Source organism: Platichthys flesus, chromosome 8 (genome assembly GCF_949316205.1).
Source record: "Platichthys flesus chromosome 8, fPlaFle2.1, whole genome shotgun sequence".
NCBI classification, from domain to species: Eukaryota; Metazoa; Chordata; class Actinopteri; order Pleuronectiformes; family Pleuronectidae; genus Platichthys; species Platichthys flesus.
Genome location: NC_084952.1, coordinates 23,110,505 through 23,131,755, shown reverse-complemented (window position 1 = coordinate 23,131,755; position 21,251 = coordinate 23,110,505). Strand labels below are relative to the sequence as shown.

At 41.1% G+C, this 21,251-nt stretch overlaps 2 protein-coding genes across 2 annotated transcripts; both read left to right on the top strand.

Moving 5' to 3' along the window:
* Positions 1-536: 536 nt before the first annotated feature.
* Positions 537-3,032, top strand: LOC133959268 (kelch-like protein 10). Its single transcript, XM_062394387.1, has 5 exons — positions 537-655; positions 830-1,310; positions 1,440-2,063; positions 2,208-2,357; positions 2,709-3,032. The coding sequence occupies exons 1-5, from the start codon at positions 537-539 to the stop codon at positions 3,030-3,032; spliced, it is 1,698 nt and encodes a 565-aa protein (XP_062250371.1).
* Positions 3,033-7,395: 4,363 nt separating this feature from the next.
* On the top strand, positions 7,396-10,192 carry LOC133959266 (kelch-like protein 10). Its single transcript, XM_062394386.1, has 5 exons — positions 7,396-7,517; positions 7,736-8,216; positions 8,379-9,002; positions 9,149-9,298; positions 9,869-10,192. The coding sequence occupies exons 1-5, from the start codon at positions 7,396-7,398 to the stop codon at positions 10,190-10,192; spliced, it is 1,701 nt and encodes a 566-aa protein (XP_062250370.1).
* The last annotated feature ends 11,059 nt before the right edge of the window (positions 10,193-21,251 follow it).

Below are 21,251 nucleotides of genomic sequence, written 5' to 3'. Positions count from 1 at the left end.
AAAACCCTGCTACATTCCTTGACAGTAAAGTTAAGTCTACTGCTGAGGTGTTCCCTTTGTGTGCATCTAACTTAGTCCTTTCAATTAAGTTTATTTGCATCAAGGTGAATTACCAACATCCACTGTGTCTTTCAATATCCAACTTCATCTTCTTCCCCATTCTGTACTGTATAGAAATACCCTTGTTATTTGATTACATCTCCTTCTTCTTCATTTGGTATAGTGTATATAGTATTCTTCTTCTTCTCCCCTCCTGCTCCCAAACATGAGGGGAGAAGTTGGATGAGGTAACTTCAATGTCTTTCCTCTACTGAAGGGTTATTTAAAATTTGAAGGGCTATTCACCCTGCCTACTCTTCTTCGTTTGGTTTATTGGCAGATCTTTGTTCTGTTTATCCCGTGTCTTTGGTTCAAAGGATTCTAGGTCCAGTCCTATGATCTCACATCTCTTTGATTCAGTTATTTTATCTCAGTGCTGTTGCTAATTAATAATCTCTGAAAGAGAACTGCCACAAACCCAAGAAAAAATTAAAGTGATGGAAACACACAACGAACACCACTTGGCGGGACAATTCTGCGATGCCATCCTTCAAATTGAGGATGTTCAGATTCCAATCCACAGAATCATCCTGTCTAATTGCAGCAGTTACTTTCAGTAAGATTGTTACCTTAGTAGGGAAAATATTATTCTTATTAACTAAAATGTATACTCCTACACTAACCACAATAAAAATGATTTACCTTTTCACTTTGTCGACTACTTTTTATTGTTTTCCATGTGAGAGGGTTTAATATCTAATATCCTCTTTGTCTCCCTTCTAATCCTCAGCGCTCTTTTTGTACACCAGATAACCACAGACAAGGTTTTCCACATAACCTGTGTGTCTCCTGACATTATGCAGATCATCCTAGGGTTTATATACACCGGCTCTGTTACTGTGACGAAGGACAATGTGCATGAGTTGATGGTGGCAGCTGATATGCTCAACATAATAGGCATCATACAAGCATGCTCCAGCTTCATCAGTGAGCACCTCTGCCTACAGAGCTGCGTTGGCATCTGGCAATTCACAGGTATCTGCCCCAGCTCCGAGCTGCGATGTAAGGCCTTCCACTACATCATGGCGCACTTTGAGCAGGTGATTAACTTTAAAGAGTACCTGCAGCTCTCGGTTCTGGACCTCACGGATATCCTTGGCAAAGATGAACTCAATGTGAAGAATGAGAGGACTGTGTTTGACGTCATCCTGCGCTGGATCGCCCACATACCCAATGAACGAAAACAACACATTGCTGTGCTTTTGTCTCAGGTAATTTATTTTTCTGAAACACCTGAAGCTTGGTTCATTTTGGAAAAACACTGTTGCTTTAAGTGCTGATTCAGCTTTATTTGACATGAACCTATTACCAACCAATTCTGTTCCCTTATACCTCTGTAGGTGCGGCTTGCCAAAATAAGCATTGAGTACATTGAGAACAACGTGGTGACTAACGAGCTGGTTAAGTTCAACCCTGAGTGCCAAGAAATAGTCAACCTTTCCTTAAGAATAATGTTGTCCTTAACCAAACGCATACCCAAACCTTTAAAGTCATGTTTGAGTGACTCTCCTGCCCGTCCTCGTCTGCCTCATTCTGTCATCTGGGTCTCTGGGGGCAAGAAAGAAAGCTATGCGTCTCGCGATATTGAGGTGTACGATCACCTTGTTGATCGCTGGATCTACATCAGAGACAAGCTGAAAGATCCTCGGGCCTATCATGGCACCGTCTTCCTTGATGGTTATGTCTACTTTGTTGGTGGATCTAAGTTGATGGAGAGCTTAGACAGCGTGGTCAGGTTGGACCTGAGGACACACACCTGGCAGGAGATGATGTACATGCATTACCGACGTTGCAGCTTGAGTTTAACTTTGCTGAATGGGTTCATCTATGCACTCGGAGGCTTTGATGGTTACGTTAGCCTCAACACTGCAGAGCGCTACTGCCCCGAAACCAACCAGTGGACGCTTATTGCACCCATGATCAAGGGTAGGAGGAGTGCAAGCTGTACAACACTGGATGGCAAGGTTTGTTATTTATGGTAATAATAACATGTAGCATCTTTTGCAGTTCTAATGATAATAATCCTGAATTATTTGTTTATGACAAAACATTCACCAGTTAAAACAATGAAAAGACCAGACTACTCACTGTACGCCAATTGTCTTCAGATCTACATTTGCGGTGGTTTAGCCAGGTGTAACAGCAGGAGGACGGCTGAGTGTTATGATCCAGAGACCAACCAATGGACACTGATCAATCGTATGGGCAACCATCGAAGTGAACACAGAGTTGTTGCATATAATAACCAAATCTATGCAGTAGGTACAAGTAGCACTGCTGATTTCAACAGAGACCTTGTTTTTATAATCAGTTATATCCTTACCACAGCCAGATGTACATATTTTATCAGTTAAATAATTGATGATATTGCTTGATCATTTAGTGATGCAAATGTAGCCCAACCTGAATTGTATATGAGGAAAAAAAATTGTTGAGCTACAGTTTTTGCAAAAAAATTATCCATCAGGACTCCAAGAGAAAAGAGTCTGGACCTTCTAATCCTACGGTCAAACTAATCCAACCGCCTTATACTTTATTCTGTGCATTCTGTGTTATGTATATTTTTTTTGTCCTCTCAAATCCTTATCCAAAATCTTTTCCTCCTCCAGATCGGTGGCCTTAGGAATATACACACTCTAAAATCTGTTGAGACATACATGCCAGAGACCAACACCTGGAGCGATCTGTGCCCCATGTGTATCCCACGAAGGAACTTTTGCCTCGAGGTGATAGAAGACCAGTTCTATGTCGTTGGAGGCTCCAATTTCAGAACCAAAAGTTATCATGCAGAAGTCTATGATCCTCACACGAACAGCTGGTTTTCCATCTCTGACTCAAATATGTCCTACGACGGCATGAGCTCTTGTGTTGTGTCCGGAATCCCCAACATGGTTGACTTTGCGTTTCCTCGAGACGCTCTACCACGTTTCTAAAAGTCACAGAATGTGTGATGTTACTGCCCGGCTCAACGACTGTCGCAAGTAGGGAGACAACACGAGTGAACTGCTTGCTCTTTCAGAATATTTATTAACAAAGTAAATTATAATAAACAACACAACATCCAAAAACCAAACGGCGCAGGATGCTGGAGTCAGGGAGAGCCAATCTCGTCCCACAGACGGCGCAAAGAGAGGGCGAGATGAAAATGGCCAGACCTTTTAAAAGGGAAGCAAACACCTGGCCGAGGTGTGCTCTGATTGATGCTGACGTCCACTCCACTTACAGCTCTGGGGAAGGAAGAACAGGGACACCTAGTGTCCAGGTGAGGGTACAAGGGGTTGTCCCAGTGACTAATACATCTTTTGATATCTTATATATATTGTATGGTGTATATTATACCCGATGAAAGTCATGTCTCACAGGCCTCTGTAGAAAAAGGCCTTAGTGGAGATGTTTCATGTTTTTTTCCAAATAATCTCCATCGTATCCCTGGATTTGGGATGTCATGAAGTCTCCCTTCTCTAGAAAAACAAACAATAACTCCTATGTTACAATACTTAAATGTAACATAGTGTGTGTGCGTATTTCGATGGCTGTCCCATCGATTTAATACCTAAAAGTACAAAATAAAATCACAAAATGCACTCCATAATGGCTGCTCAAAAGTGAAGCCAAAGCGTCTTGTTCTCCACCTAGTGAGGATCTAGTGGCCATTTTAGCTATTTTAAAACATATACGTTAAAGACCTCCTCCTCGAGCTTTTATCAGATCAACATCAAATTCAGTGAAAGTCTTCTTGACTCCTTGGAGATTAAAACTTTTCATCACATGGTGAGTGTTCATCACATGGTGTGACCGTGGCGTATTGTCAAATTTGTCATGATTGGCCACCAAAAGACATCTAACTTACTCCAAATTGGACATATGTCCGCATGACTAGAGTTCTGTCCTGATGACATCAACTCAGAAAACATGACTTAATATCATAGCACCTGTACGCCTTGTCCATTGACCACTACCACGTCAAACTTGGTCAGAAGGGCCTCAAGACACTGATGATGAAGTCTTATGGAAACGCTGAGTTTTCATCAGATACCATGTTAGTGATGTGGCTTCAGATTTCAACGAGTCAACGGTACACATGAAATTGCTGTGACTTTGGTGTACAATGTTCATTCTCCCTCAAACTACATGTGTGTAACAACAGGGGTGATGCTTCCTCCTGGTGGGCGGCGGTGGACGGTGACTGAGGACTGAAGTGGCGTCTGGTCTGGATGGTGGATCGTGGTCTAGATGGTTGCTGAGCATGGACTGTGCTTCATCAATGCTGCTAGAGACTTTGATTATTGATGATGTTCTCCTGCACGTGGCATCTATTGCACTTCTGTCCGTCCTGGGAGAGGGATCCCTCACATGTGGCTCTCTCTGAGGTTTCTACATATTTTTACCCTGTTAAAAGGGTTTTTTGTAGTTTTTCCTTACTCTTGCTGAGGGTTAAGGACAGAGGATGTCACACCCTGTTAAAGCCCTATGAGATTAATTGTAATTTGTGAATATGGGCTATACAAATAAAATTTGATTGATTGATTGATTGATTCCATACATAGCTGCTTTAGCATTGCACAAGTGATTCCATCCTTCCATGGAGATGACAGCCCAGATCTTTCTATTGGTCTCCTTATTTCTTCCAAAGTAGCAAACATTGTGCTGTTGGTATCGTCCCTTCTCTGAAGAATTCCAGAATGAGCTGATCTGGCCCTTGCCCTTCCTCAGTCAAGTTATCAGAACTGCCGCCTACTGTCATTCTAATAATAATAATAATAATACATTTTATTTGGCGGTGCCTTTCAAGTCACCCAAGGTCACCTTACAATACAATAGTATAGGATAAAAGATAAAAACATAAAGATAAAAACAACATTAAAACAGAACATCAACATAAAAACAAGTGAAGTGCACAGGGTCCAGTTATAAAGAGTATGCCAGTTTGAACAGGTGAGTTTTGAGTTGAGACTTGAATGATGTGATGGAGTCTGATTGTCTTATGTGTGGGGGGAGGGAGTTCCAGAGCCTGGGTGCTGAGCAGCTGAAGGCTCGGGCACCCATGGTACTGAGGCGTGACGTGGGGATGGTTAGCAGTCCAGAAGAGGATGAGCGAAGGGTGCGGGGGGAGTGTATTCCTGAAGGAGGTCGTAGAGGTAAGTGGGGGCTAGATTGTGGAGAGCTTTATAGGTGAGGAGAAGGTTTTTGTAGTCGATGCGGTATTGTACAGGGAGCCAGTGAAGTTGGATGAGTACAGGAGTGATGTGATCCAATGATTTGGTACAGGTGATGATCCGGGCGGCCGAGTTCTGAATGATTTGCAGTCTATTGATGAGTTTGGTGGGGAGTCCGGTGAGGAGGGCATTGCAGTAGTCGATGCGGGATGTGACAAATGAGTGGACCAGGATTTCGGTGCTGGATTGGGTCAGTGATGGGCGGAGTCTGGAGATGTTGCGGAGGTGGAAGAATGGAGTCCGTGTGATGTTTTGAATATGGGGTGCAAATGAAAGGGTGCTGTCCAGAATGACGCCGAAGCTCTTGACTTGGGGGGAGAAGGGTACAGGGAATCCGTCGACGATGATGGGTGCAGCTGGGGTGTGTTGGGATTTGGTGATGATGGATTTGGAGCCGATGAGCAGGGCCTCAGTTTTATTGCCGTTTAGCTTTAGGAAGTTCCTGCTCATCCAGCTCCGGATGTCATCAAGGCAGGTGATGAGGGAGGTAGGAGGGATGGCAGCGGTAGGTTTAGAGGAGATGTAGATCTGTGTGTCATTGGCGTAGCGTTGAAAATGGACTCCATGGGGACAGAGGAGTGTGCCAAGGGGGAGGAGGTAAATGGTGAAAAGAAGGGGACCCAAGACTGACCCCTGGGGGACTCCGTGTGAATTGTTGCACGAATTGTTGGCGGTCAGTGAGGTATGATGTGAACCAGGAGAGTGCAGTGCCAGTGATTCCAATGCCAGCCAGGCGGTCCAGGAGCAGAGAGTGCGAGATGGTATCAAATGCTGCGCTGAGGTCGAGGAGGATGAGAATTGCCCGAGGGACGAACCTCAAAGAGTTTGTGACCCGGCTGGGAAGGATCAGCCACAATCTTACCTGCACGCCTCAGGGACCTCGAGGCAAACAGGTCCTGTAGAGATGGCAGATTGCAGCCGATTACCTTCTCAGCAGAATGAATGATACGCTGCAGCCTCCTTTTGTCGTTTGCGGTGGCAGCAGCGAACCAGATGGTGATGGAGGAGGTGAGGATGGACTCGATGATGCAGGTGTAGAAGTGCACCATCATTGACTTTGGCAGGTTGAATTTCTTCAGCTGCCGCAGGAAGAACATCCTCTGTTGCCCTCTTTTGGTGATGGAGGTTGTTCTGGTCACACCAGGTCACCAGATGGTCAATCTCCCACCTGTAGGCGGACTCGTCCCCATCAGAGATGAGCCCAATGAGGGTGGTGTCATCCGCGAACTTCAGGAGTTTGACGGACTGGTGACTGGAGGTGCAGCTGTTGGTATACAGGGAGAAGAGAAGAGGTGAAAGAAGACAGCCTTGAGGGGAACTGGTGCTAATAGATCCGAATTCAGAGACATACTTACCTAGCCTCACGCGTTGCCTCCTGTCGACAGGAAGTCTGTGATCCACCTGCAGGTGGAGTCAGGCACACTCAGCTGGGAGAGCTTCTCCTGTAGTCAGGCCATACCTTTTCCTTTAAGCAATACCTCAAAAATCTTGATTTACTATTGGCATTAAAGTCCAAACATACCATCAGCTTGCTACCATCCAGCCCTTGTGTTTGTTTAGAGTTGTAGTAATTGATGGTTACACTTCTTCTTCAGTTCTTCACCTTCTACAGTTCGGTTCTTTGGTGAGTGGTAACCAACATCTAGGTGAATTACCACCATTCACTGTGTGTCTCAATATCCTTCTTCTTCCCCATTCAGTACTGTATATCTTAATACCCTTGATATTTTATAGCCATCCTGCCCCTTTATTAGGTATAATGGTGAGTCACCTCCATTCATGTTTAAAAAATCAAGGTGCATAAACGCCATCTACTTTGTTTTTCTTCTTCTACACTCCCTTATTCAACATCAATGTCTTTCAACTACTGAAGGGTTATTTACACTGCCTCTTCTTCTTCCTTGTAAGGTTTATTGGCAGATTTTTTCTTTGTTCTGTTTATCCCACAGTCCTTTGGATCAAATGATTGTAGGTCCAGTTCTTTGATCTCAAAGGTTTTGATTCACATGTATTTGATCTCAGTGATGTTTACAATTTAAAAGCTCTGAAAAACAACTGTCACAAACCCGAAGAAATACAAATGACCGGAATACCTAATGATCTCCGCTTGGCAGGGCAATTCTGCGACGCCATCCTCCAAGTTGAAGATATTCAATTTCCAATCCACAGAATCATCCTCTGTGATTGCAGCACTTACTTCCAGTAAGATTGTAACCTGACCTTAGTAGGGAGAATATAATATTTTCAATTAATGTTTATACTTCTACACTACAATTACTACTACTAACCACATTAATAATAATAATTTCCCTTTTCACTTATTCCCTTCTGCTTGAGAAGTGTAGTTTTCACGGTTGTTGTGCATGTGAAATGGTTGAATATCTATTTTATATCTTCCTTATCTCCCTTCTAATCCTCAGAGCTCTTTTTGTACACCAGATAACCACAGACAAGGTTTTCCACATAACCCTTATGTCTCCTGACATTATGCAGATCATCATTGAGTTTGCATACACCGGCTCTGTTACTGTGACGAAGGACAATGTGCATGAGTTGATGGTTGCGGCTGAAATGCTCAACATATTAGGCATCATACAAGCATGCTCCAACTTCATCAGTGAGCACCTCTGCCTACAGAACTGCATCGGCATCTGGCAATTCACAGATATCTGCCCAAGCCCCGAGCTGCGATGTAAGGCCTTCCACTATATCATGGAGCACTTTGAGCAGGCAATTAACTTTAAAGAGTACCTGCAGCTCTCGGTTCTGGACCTCACAGATATCCTTGGCAAAGACGAACTCAACGTGAAGAATGAGAGGACTGTGTTCGATGTCATCCTGCACTGGATCGCCCACATACCCAATGAGCGAGAAGAACACATTGCTGTGCTTTTGTCTCAGGTAATTCATTTTTCTGACACAGGTCTAAATTTACTGGTCATTTCCAGCATGTACCGTAACTGTTTTAACACCTGAAGTTTGGTTCATTTTGGAAAAAATGTGTTACTTTAAGTTTTGACATGAATCAATTACCACAAGTTCTGTTCCCTTGTCCCTGTGTAGGTGCGGCTTGCCAAAACAAGCATTGACTACATTGAGAACAACGTGATGACAAACGAGCTGGTGAAGTTCAACCATGAATGCCAGAAAATAATCAACCATTCCTTCAGAATAATGTGGTCCTTAACCAAACGCACACCCACACCTTTAAATTCATGTTTGAGTGACACTCCTGCCCGTCCTCGTCTGCCTAATTCTGTCATCTGGGTCTCTGGAGGCAAGAAAGAAAACTATGTATCTTGCGATATTGAGGTGTACGATCACCTTGTTGATCGCTGGATCTACATCAGAGACAAGCTGAAAGATCCTCGGGCCTATCATGGCACCGTCTTCCTTGACGGTTATGTCTACTTTGTTGGTGGATCTAAGTGGATGGAGAGCTTAGACAGCGTGGTCAGGTTGGACCTGAAGACTCACACCTGGCAGGAGATGATGTACATGCATTACCGACGTTGCCACTTGAGCGTAACTGTGCTGAATGGTTTCATCTATGCACTTGGAGGCTTTGATGAATCTTTCGGCCTCAACACTGCAGAACGCTACTGCCCCAAAACCAACAAGTGGACGCTTATTGCACCCATGATCGAGGGGAGGAGGAGTGCAAGCTGTGCAACACTGGATGGCAAGGTTTGTTGTTTATGGTAATAATAACAAAGTAGTATCTTTTTAGGGTATAATAAAAATAATCCTGAATTATTTTTGTACAACAACACAGTTTACAGTTGAAACAATGAAAAGACCAGGCTACTCACTGCAGCTCCATCTCTCTTCAGATATATATTTGCGGTGGTTTAAACAGGCGTTACTGCTCGAGGACGGCTGAATGTTATGATCCAGAGACCAACCAATGGACACCGATCACCAACATGAACGTCAGTCGAAGTCAACATAGAGTTGTTGCATATAATAACCAAATCTATGCAGTAAGTACAAGTAGCACTGCTAACGTCAACACATTACCCAAAAAGACTTGACTGACAGTGCTACGCCACCTTGTATTTATAATTACAGTTATATCCTAACCACAGCCAGATATACATATTTTATCAGTTTAAATAATTGATGATATTGCTTGGTCATTTAGTGATGCAGATGTAAACCCAAACTGAATTGTACATGACGAAAAGCAATTGTTGAGCTTTGTTCACCATCTTAATTTGTTAAAGCAATTCATAGGGACGTATATGTCTGCACCAATTATTATGGCAGTTAATTCAATACAAAGCATCATGCTAAAAATAAGTGAGGGAATTTTTATGTATATTTTTACCACTAATGTCAACCTCATTGTGGCATATTTGAACGACTGCACCAAATTCCTTCTGATTGCTGATGAAATATTTTGTTCCCCAGAGAAAAGAGACTACAAACGGACCTTCTTGTCCGACGGTCAAACTAATCCAACAGCTTTTTACTTTATTCTGTGCATTCTGTGTTATGTATGTCTTTTCTTTTTCATTCAAATCCTTATCCCAAATCCTCTCCTCCTCCAGATCGGTGGCCTTAGGAATATACACCCTCTACAATGTGTTGAGACCTACAAACCAAGGACCAACACCTGGAGCATACTGTGCCCCATGTGCATTCCACGAAGGAACTTTTGCCTCGAGGTGATAGAAGACCACTTCTATGTCGTTGGGGGCTCCAATTTCAGGAGCAAAAGTTATAATGCAGAAGTCTATGATCCTCACACGAACAGCTGGTGTTCCATCTCTGATTCAAAAATGTCCTACTACGGCATGAGCTCTTGTGTTGTGTCCGGAATCCCCAACATGGTTGACTTTGCGTTTCCTCGAGAAGCTCTACCACGTTTCTAAAGTCAGGTCAGTGAATATCTAACTCGGAATGTCTAACTCATACATCTTTTGATAGAGATGTTTCATGTTTTTTCCAAATAGTCTCCATCCTGTCCCTGGTATTTTCTTAAGTAACTTTGGTTTTAAATATTTATTGACGCTAAAAAACAATGTGATGATTCATAATGATTGACAGCTAAGACAATCTCACGATTGGTTGAGTGCATGTTTATTCTGGGCATTGCCATCAGGGCTCCATCCCCCAATCACTATTGTGGTACCTGTTCCAAATGTCCAAGATGGTGGCATCTGTATCTTGGATATTTTGGCTTCATTTCTGGATAGTGGGAGAAAGTATACTTCATATATCTTAATACATAGTAGATGAATGAAATTGAATAACATTACAGTTTATAAGTTATTTAAGATTTTGTATTCCAATTTATTGTGGCCTATTACAAAACAGTAACAAAAAAAGTTCAGTCTCCTACGAGCTGGTTCGATGCTCTAGTCCAGTGATTCTCAAATGGGGGTACGCGTACCCCTGGGGGTACTTGAAGGTACTCCAGGGGGTACTTGAGATTTTTTTTAAATATATTTAAAATTAGCATTCATTCAAAAATCCTTGAAAAATTGTTATTTAACAAATATTCAATAAAATATAAGTGTAAGTTCATGAACTCAATTTTATATTCAGTAGGCTTTTCAATTTAATTATCCTAAAAAAACAGAGTGTCCCCCATACCGATGGTTTGACCCAACCTGGCACACGCCACCTGTCATCACCTGTCATCACCTGCCTTGAAAACTTCAACAATGGAGTAGAGTTGAAGTGAAGCAGCAATGCTGCTGAAACACGGAGGGACAAGTACCAAAGATGGCGAAACCAGAGCAGAGAGCCTTCCCTAAACAACAATGTGAGAGCTAGTGCCTCTTCGGAGGGGCGATAAAATGGAAAAGTTTTCCGTTGTGAAGTTAATGATTCATAACAATAAGTCCGTGTCTCTACCGGTACCTTTTCAAAATAAAAGCATGTAATACAAAAGCTGAAATGAAATTGTATGACCCCTAAAGCGAGCAAATATGTCACAATAAAATAACAGAAAGACACTTATATTATTACTTATAATATTAACAATAACATAGATTGGGTTATTTACACTTTATGTTTTTTCTGTGGGGAGAGATTAGCCAGCAGTGGCATTAAGCCACCACATCTTCAGCGGTATCTCCAGACAAAACATGAAAGTCATGTTGGTAAGCCACCTGAGTTTTTTAAGAGGAAACTTTCTGAATTCAGGTCATCTCAAAACACGATGCGAAAAGCCTCCTCAAAGCAAACGGAAACAAGCTACCTGTCAGTAATCTTTTCAATCCTTAAAGAAGATATTTTAAGATGATGAATATTAAAAAAATATGTTTTGAGCTAATCTTTTATTTAAAACTAAGTTAATGATTTATTTTTTGGGAAGAAGTGTTTAGCTATAATTAAGTTCATGAGTTCAGTTTGAGAAAATATCTTTATTATGATCCCAAAAGAGGTCACTTTAAGTTGATAATTATTTTGAGGTGCACAAATCTTTATTTATATTGAGATAATAATAAAAGTCTTTAGTTATTTTATATCTTTTTATTTCGTAATAGTTCAAGAGAGACCACTACAAATGAGCAATGTTATGGACATTGAAGGAGTTTTAAGTTTGTATGTGTCTAGTTACAAGGCTTAATAAATCACATTACATCTTTCTTTCAACCAAAAATGCTTTGCGCTGGTTAGGGTGTACTCTGCAGAATTTTTTCTTCGAAGGGGGTACTTCACTGAAAAAAGGTTGAGAACCACTGCTCTAGTCTGTGCCTATCACTCTTCAAATAGCTTTTTACTATGGTAGCCCTGCCTGGGTCAGTATAATGAAATACCCTTTTGTTTCTTTTGCTGATCTGAACCCTTAAAGTGGAACGGGTTTCAATTTCAATTCCACGATTTTAAATTGTATACCGCACAGATTTGCTGCTCTATGTGTCAATACTTCTTTTAGGGTGAATTCTGGATTGTGTACACTTGACATCTATTGCACTTCTGTCCGTCCTGGGAGAGGGATCCCTCACACGTGGCTCTCTCTGAGGTTTCTACATATTTTTACCCTGTAAAAGGGTTTTGAGTAGTTTTTCCTTACTCCTGCTGAGGGTTAAGGACAGAGGATGTCACACCATGTTAAAGCCCTACGAGACAAATTTTGTTTTGTGAATATGGGCTATACAAATACAATTTGATTGATTATCGGTTTCTTGATCAAGCTGAAATTGAGTTTTTTTAACTCCTGTTTCAAATTACCATGGGGCCAAGATTTGTATATAACTCATGGAAATGTAATGTATTCCATACAGTTAAATAATATCTGACTCTCCAGATATAAATGGTTTGGGCAATAAAGCGAGCTGCAGCCATTGTCTGCAGTACCTGTCATGTTGTGTCCTTCCCGTCATTGCAGTACACAAGGTACAGGACAGTGAGTCTGTATAGCATACAGAATAAAATTACCATTTGAAAAATAAAGATAATTGTGACAATGGATATGTATTTTTTTGTTTATTGTTCCATAGCATCGTATATTTGCATACAACCTTTGTGGTTAAAATACATCAGAAGGAACTATTGGCCCCTGGAATATTTAGTGTGATATATATTTAAGTAGCTTAGTAGTTGTATCAACATCTGCATAGACTCACTACCTGACTGTTGAAATCAAATAAATTCAGTACGATTACAAATGTTTTTGACAATATTGATTGTCACGTAACGTAGAAATGAACATATATGTATGATTGCACATATGTAAAATGTTCTCTCATTAACTAAATAAAAGTAGGACTGCATTTCAAAATAAGAGAAAATAAATAAAATGTGAAAATTGTGCATGTTCAAATAAAGGGCTCAACTTCAGAAAAAATTAAATAAAGGGAGCAAAATCTATAATTCCAATTTTTTTTCTTGACTCAAAAGTCTGAACAGTTTTAGAATCACTTTCTTCTCCTCTTATATCACACTCCCCCACTTGCTTTGTCTGTTTTTCTCCCTTTCTCCATCTCACTCCTGTTTCTCCAGCTCACTCATTCATCTGTCCCTCTCCCCTTGTTTTTCTCTACCTGTATCACTATCTTTCTTTTTCTTTCTACCGTCTTTTCATGTGTAGCTTGCCTCTAACTCTCTCATCTGTCTACACTGTAGATTTGCAATGTTACCCTGCTGGAATGCAAAGACTTGATTGGCTGAGGAGTATCATGTGGGATGGCTTAACTCATTACATTTACATTACATTACATGTCATTTAGCTGACGCTTTTATCCAAAGCGACTTACATTTTAAGAACACTCAACATTTTGAGGGGCCATTTAGGGGTTCAGTATCTTGCCAAGGACACTTAGGCATGCAGATGGGACAGAGTGGGATTCGAACCGGCAACCTTCTTGTTGCAGAGCACCCGCTCTATCCCCTAGGCCACGCTCTCCCACAAACTCGCATGCAATTGGTCTGTGTGCGTTTCCTCATCCGCTAAACCACAACCGTAAATATTACAAAAGCTGCGCCGGTTACAAATAGAAGCGCCCCGTCAGATTTTAAATCATAACCTTCTGTTTTGGCTGTAGGTCCAGGTCCGTACAGGACGGCTTCTGGGTCCGGACGCGGACCGTGGTCCGCCTGTTAGTGACAACCTAGACTAAAAAAAACATACAACATACCATTAAACCATTTAAACTTCTCTTGCACTGACATTTAAAAGTGCAGGAATCTGATTGGAGCTGACCATGAAATGTCAAGGACAACAAGTTGCAAAACACTTTGGTTAAGAGGCTGAAATGACAGAATATACTTCGGAAGATATTTTTTCAGCAGGTTACACCTGAAAGAGAAGCTTCAACACAAATGTGTTGGTTTAGAGATATATCATAAAATTCCTGTTTAAAAACCAATACCTGGCAATTAATCAGAGTCACAATCAGAATCAGAATGAATTTATTGCAAAGTAGGTTTACACCTACCTTGAATTTGCTCTGGCTGTTGGTGCATACAATGATCATAAAAACATAAAAACACAATAAATACAACACACATAATCAAAAAACAATATATAAAGGATAAAAGATATAAAAAGTAAAGTAAAATGCAAAAATCCAAAACAGGAGAGCAATGTCAATATGCAATATGCAATGTATTGCAATATAATATAATATGGCTTAATGTAACACATCCTTTAGGTGTGGAGTCGGGATAAAAGTCCAAGTCAGGTGGGAGTCCCGGGGCCTTGTTGATAAAGCCAACTGCAGCCGGGAAGAAGCTGGTCTTGTGGCGTTAGGTTTTGGTCCTGATCGACCGCAGCCTCCTGCCGGAGGGAAGTACCTCGAAGAGATTGTGACCTGGGTGGGAAGGATCAGCAACACTCTTGCCTGCACGTTTAAAGCCCTCCCCCACACACTCGGTAGATTTAACTGGAGTTAGTCAGTTTTCTTAGATCCAATGTTAGGATTAACATCCAGGATAAAAAAGGTGTAACCGTGTGTTTCAATTCATTTTTAAAACCTTTTTGGACATTTTGAAATGTCCTCAACCTATAGGTGAAAAAAGATTACTTCTCTATCCATGTGTCTCTGACTCTGAGTATGATGGCTCCTATATTGATTGGTGAGTATTTTACCTCTGTTCAACTTTTTTTTCGAGGGCCCTCTGAGCTGAATGATGGTTGCTTGCTCCTTCTCCCATCGACCTGACAGCATTTCAAGGTTTATCCACAAATCCTCAGTGTACGCTCTAACAGTCTCCACACCATCTATCCTGATGGCCAAAGCCCTAGAAGATGATATATAGGAGAAATCTTGCCCTCAGCTGGAGACAGGGATGGATGTGAATGGATCAATGTGGATTACAAGCACTGTGGATAACAATGTGCCCCATGGAAAACAAAACTGACACTGAGGATGTAGATGGTCGACATTGTTGGTCAGATTGAATGATGGTTTAATGCTAGCTAAAGACAAATAAAACTTACCTGACTTTCTCCTACATTGGATTCATACCGAGCCAAGTAGCACTTCGACATCAATTAGATGATACCTAATTGCAAGTCATATCTCTTCTAGCATCATGTCCTAGAATCTGTTTCCTTTTTGCATTTGTTTTGTAAATTACTGCTCACTAGTTTTGGTGACAGGTTGTTGGTCTCTGGTTTACGAATGCTTTTCATAATTTCTCTCATCATGCCATTTGTGTAACAGTATCAGATTAGAGCAATGAACATAGATTCATTACCTCTACATAAGAGCTACAGTAAGTCTGACAAGTTTGAGACTGAATATTGTTTCACAACTTGTGAAGCTGCTTTAAGGTATAGAAAGGTGCATTAAACTCGACTAGGCAATCCCGGAAAAGCTATAGCCAGAGCAGGCTAAACTTCAGTAAATAAGTTATCGTTCTCTCAATGCTGTCATAGGTCACAGCTATCAGAGCTGCTCTCACATACTCTGCTACACCTACAGCTGCTCCTAAATATAGCCATGACAACAGATTCTGTTTAATTCACTCATATAATAAAGATGGCAGGGGTGAGTTAATAAGATGTTAGAACAAATGTTGTGATATCACACAATAGTCTGCCTTAATTCTGTGAGAAAACAAAGAGAGGTGATGGCTTCTGTGTTCCACACTGACCAGACTTACTGTGTTCCTGGCAGGCTGATAAGTGACAATGTCACTTTAATTCCGGATGTTTTGGGGGGTCTAGAGCTCATTGGCTGTTAAAACTAGTCGGATTTTGATAAACCAGGAAAAGGCTTTTGACCAGGTTGAGCATCTGTATCTTTGGAAAACCTTAGAGGCTTTTGGCTTCAGCCCAGTTTTCACAGGCAACATCAAGGTTCTCTACAGTGATATTAAAAGTGTACTGAAAATCAATGGAGCTATTTGTACTCAATTCAGTGTTCAGAGGGGGGTCTGAAAGAGCAGCTCTCTTTCAGGCATGCTCTACTCCTTTACCATTGAGCCTCTGCTCCACAAGCTCAGATCTGAACTGAGTGGTGTTTTAGCAAACAATAGTTTTGGTTGTATTTCCTGTGCCAAGATAAGGCAGCGAGGCAGTGCTGGTCGGGGACAAGCTGAAGCATCAGGAGGAGTAATCTGGAAAAGGGGAAGGTTTAAGTATTCAGGAATTGTTTTGGGAAACGATGGGAAATGTCATAGAAAAGGTCAAAGTTCATCTAGCAGCTTTCCATATATGGTTTGTCTAGAGCAGGGGTCGGCAACCTGCGGCTCCGGAGTCGCATGCGGCTCTTCAGCGGCTCCCTGTACAGTGTTGTGCATGTTGCGCATATTTACGGTGAACTTAACAAATCAGTTTTCATATGATGAATGATTTTTTAAATCATCATTGTATCAGGCCGTCACGAAATACCAGGAGCGGGCGAATGTGTGTGTGTTTGCGCGCTCCCAGATATGGGACACACACACAGGCCCTGGGGCTCCACCCCCCCCCGCCCCGCTCACTGGCTCAGAGAGACACAGTGAGATCAGAGGTCGTTCATGTGGAGCAGCCGCTCAGTGACTGACTGGCTTTTTCTTAACAGTGGAAACAGTGAAAACACAGAGTTTCTCTGGTCTCAGCTGCTCACAGATCAACGCTGCAGCTTTTATATCAGAGCAGAAGCTGCAGTTAGTTTGTTACGAGCTTCAGTTTCTCTGTTCGCCTCCAGTCTGACCTGCTCTCCCGTTATGTTTTAATATTTCATGAACTAAAATATGCGTCACATCCTATTACGTCCCGGAGCTCTTCCCTGCAGATCCCTAATCTATAGTTTCCGACCCCCGGCCTCAGTAAACTCACCATGGATAAATCCCCAAAAAGAAAAGTCTGGGAGGGAAGAACAGAGTTTAATTCTGCGTGGTCAGATTATTTATTTTTCACTGCCAACGATGCTGGTTTATCTGAATGCTTGATATTTGGCGAGGAATTGGTAAACAACAAACAATGTAATGCAAAAAAAGCATATTTCTGTTTTTCACTTATTTCAAAGTAGACCTACACGTATTTTGTTCTCCTCCTCATTAGAGTTTGGTGTTTGCCTTTTTTGTACCAAACAAATAGCAGTTAAATGTCAACAGTTTTTTCATTATCGTTCTATAATTTAATAAATGCAACAAACTTTATTTTTTATATATATTGTATAACTATATATATAACTTTATAACCTGTGTTATCAAATATGTTTTGCGGCTCCAGACAGATTTAATTTGGGGGAAGAGGGGGCAAAATGGCTCCTTCGATAGTAAAGGTTGCCTACCCCTGAGGCTGCTCACTGGACCTGCTGACCTGGCATGTTGACCTCTGTTCTACTGGATCCTGAGACGTGTTGGCGTTTTGGGACTGAACCTAACTCTGTTTTTTATGGACCCCGGGAAGCTGAACACCTAGTCATCTTCTAGGCTTTTATCAGACCCCTTTTTTCAGTAGGGCCTCTGCTGAGACAGGAGCAGACGGCCTCTCTACACTGGCTTTTACAGGCAGCGCTGTAGGGAAAACGTCTGGATTACTCAAGCTTGAGTGGTTCTACTCTATCCAGAACACTTAAGGCTGCAGGGACTTCCACACTGGAGCAGTTGGTGAAGCTGGCCGGACCTGGGCTGGACGATTCTGCAGGATTAGCCACTAAACTGGGATTGAGATCCATGTGGGTGATGAATCAGCTCCTCAGTTACTGGAAATCAAAGCTGACGAGACATGAACACCTGCTTTAAATGTCTATTGGGATGGTACACTAGATCCTTGTTCTAAACCATCATGGAGGTCTTTGTATCCTCCTGTAACAAAGCGAGGCAGAGACCTTCAGTAGAATAATAGCAGTGAACTCTCTTATCTCAGTCCTCAACTTTGCTGTAGAGTAAAAATGTCTGTTCTGCCGCCAGAGAGAGACAGTGTTTCACTCTATTTGTTTTACTGGACACCAATTTTAACAGATTTGAGGGGATTTTCAACAAATGTTTTTATAACTTGTGATGTTGGTGTGTGTGACTGATCGCAGGAATTTATTTATTTGCTATGACTGTGGCATCTTGTTTCCCACATTATGAGATACTATTAGATTTAGAATGGGGTTAAACTTTTAAGTTTGACTTTGTGATTATTTGTTCAAAGTTGATCCTGTTTGTTTGTGTACCTACTTATTCTGATCGCTTTTTAATGTCTGTATGTTGATAGTTTATTTTGGTAGTTATTGTTTTGTGATTATGATTAAGTTTCCCCTGTGTGCCTGCTCAACCTGTGTGTGTATATATACCCCCTGTGTGTCATTTGTAAAGGAGGTATGTTAGTTATGTTGAAAATATAGTTGTCTTAATAATTATTGAACTTTTTAAGTAGGGTCCCTGATTTTGTAGTTTATTTTTCTATAAGAAGAATTTGTCCAACTTTATTAAAAAGAGAAAGTCCTTTCTACCTCTTTGTCCTTTGCCTTTCTGCTTGGTCCCCAACATTTATACAGAAAAGGTGTTCCTTTCCAAACCATATCCAGCCCCTATTGGATAGGAAAATCTCATAATGCAAAAGCCCAACTCAATGTGATGAACGTGAAGGGGTTTAAATACTTTCTGAGTGCACTGTACACTCTGACTGACTTCTTTAGAAATGTGGCTGAATAGTTTGATAAACCATGATGGTTTTTATTTAAGTCAATAACCTTAAAAAATACATTTTACAATTACAATACAGCTCCACTTCATCACTCCTCAGTAGCCCAGTCAGCAAAGACGTTGATCAGTTTCAAGGTTCATTCTGCGAGTGATGTTTTACTCAATTTCTCCAACTCCAGGTGAACTTTGAAAAGGTGCTGTCCTCCCAGAAACCCTGTACAGGCTCATTATCTGCATGTGGCTACATGTAGGCGCTTAGATCATTCACTTTTCATTGGGCTGTGTTCTTTAATTTGGTGAAATAAAAGATATGTAGATATCTGACGAGGGATGGAGTGAGGAGAAGTAGACAAAGACAGAATAATGAGTCAAAGTACGGCGCAAGGGAGAGGGGAAGATAATAAATTATTCTGTTTTGATTTGAAATAATAAACCCATTTGATCAGTGAAATATGTCCCCATTTTCTCCCCCTGTGGGTACTGTAAAGCTCCCTCTCAAAGTCTCTCTTCTGTTCATTCCAAGGCTGAGAGTCCGGTCAAGTGGGGACAGAATAAAGAATAAAACAATATTTTCTCCAAAGCCAGCACTTCGCAGGTTTTTTGTTTGACTGCAAACTCTCTGAATCTACAAGTATATAGTCTGTTGTAGAGCCACCTGGATGATATCTCAATTCAGATAGCTGTCTGTAGTATTTTCAAATTAAACCATTACACCACTCTGTATTAAAAGATAAAGATCAAGGTGATAACTAGAATGTCTGTTAGTTTGTCTTCCCTTCAAACACCTCTCCAAAATCCCTCTACAAAGAAATACCAATCTGAGTCCATGTATCGACACATTAGGCCTGCAGTTTGGAACTTTTGAATCAAGAGCAAATTGTGCTTATGTGGGTGACCACTTCCAACATAAATAAACAGTGACATGGTTAGTGCTTCCGAAGCTGCATCATCACTGTGTGAATTGGTGTCACTAGCGTGAGACGTAACACTTACATTGTGCTTGGAGTGGTGGACAAGAGTAGAAATCAAATTAACGTTTGAAAAATGGGTGTTGCTCCAAATATTTGGCTTCTGCCATTAGCATAGCAAGACTGTTCTTCATCACTCATCATTACTTTGGTACAATTCAAAACGTAGTTGAAATGGTTCCTCTAAGTACATTTTCCCCAATAAGTTACATTAAGTATTTCATATTTTTAAAAGGATCACATTGAATATGATATTTGCAAATGTGATTCAGGTGGTTTTTTTATTGTATTTCCAAACAATGTTTATAACTGATTTGCATTGATATTTAAACAATAGCATGGCAGTGCTACATCCATTTATTGTGGACTTTGGCTTCATCTTGTTTCTATTGACAAATATAAAGAATATCATTAACTAGGTAGAAAACATTTTTCTTATAGTTTCATTCCTGAGGTAGTCTAAATTATGAAAATAGAATTTCCCGGAATATGCAAAGCTAAAATTATTTTATATGGAAATTAGTTCATTCCAAAAGGACTTTTTGCCTTGATTCATGGCAGTTGCATGGATCTGATTAGATGTTGCGTTGAAAAAGTATAGCATGAATGTGACATTAATAAATAACTTCAAAAAATGTTTTGATCTGGTTTACAAAATTTAACAACTTCGTTTTTTACTTTCCTGCAGAACAAAAAAGTGTCTGGTACAAAAGCAGGTAATTGACTAAGAAAAGCAAGGATAAGGTGGCCCCTTATTCAGAGAGCGAGAGTGAGGGAGCTTGGGAGAAGGCGAGCAGTGGGCCCTATGAAAAGTCTGTGCTGAAAGAAACAGCAGCAAAAGATGCAGGAGAGAAAGAACATGGAAAGAAATAGAATAGGAGAAGGAGAAGCTCTCTTTAATAGAGTCTTATAAAAGCTTTGTGAACGGCCTCGGTCTGCCTTTCCCACACAGGCCGTCACGGAAAGATCCTCTCCACTTGAAAAAGAGGTGGCAGTGAATAGACCCGGGGTCCACTTCAGCCTGATGAAGAAACATTCCTGCTTTCACTGGAGGAGCAGCAGAGACTCAATTTCAAGAGCGACAAAGGGAAGAGAGTGAGAAAAGGGAGGGTAGAACAAAAGTAAGTGACATGACAAGAGCTTAGAGTAAAAATGAAGAAAGACAGGAGAAGAGGGCAGAGAGATTGTCAGAAAATGATGGAATAAAAGTGAGGAGATGAAAACTCAAGGACATGAACATGGGCATGGAGCAGCCCCACACTTGTTCGTGAAAAGACCTAAACTTTAGGGTGTAACTCCAGTTGAAAGATAGCACAGCAGCTGAGTGGTTACACAGACCAGAGAGCAGCACTTTGAATATGAGTGTGGCGGCTTAAAGCAGTGCACAGTCAAATTAAATTAAAATACCACACATACAGCCCGGCCTCCCAGTCCCACAAAC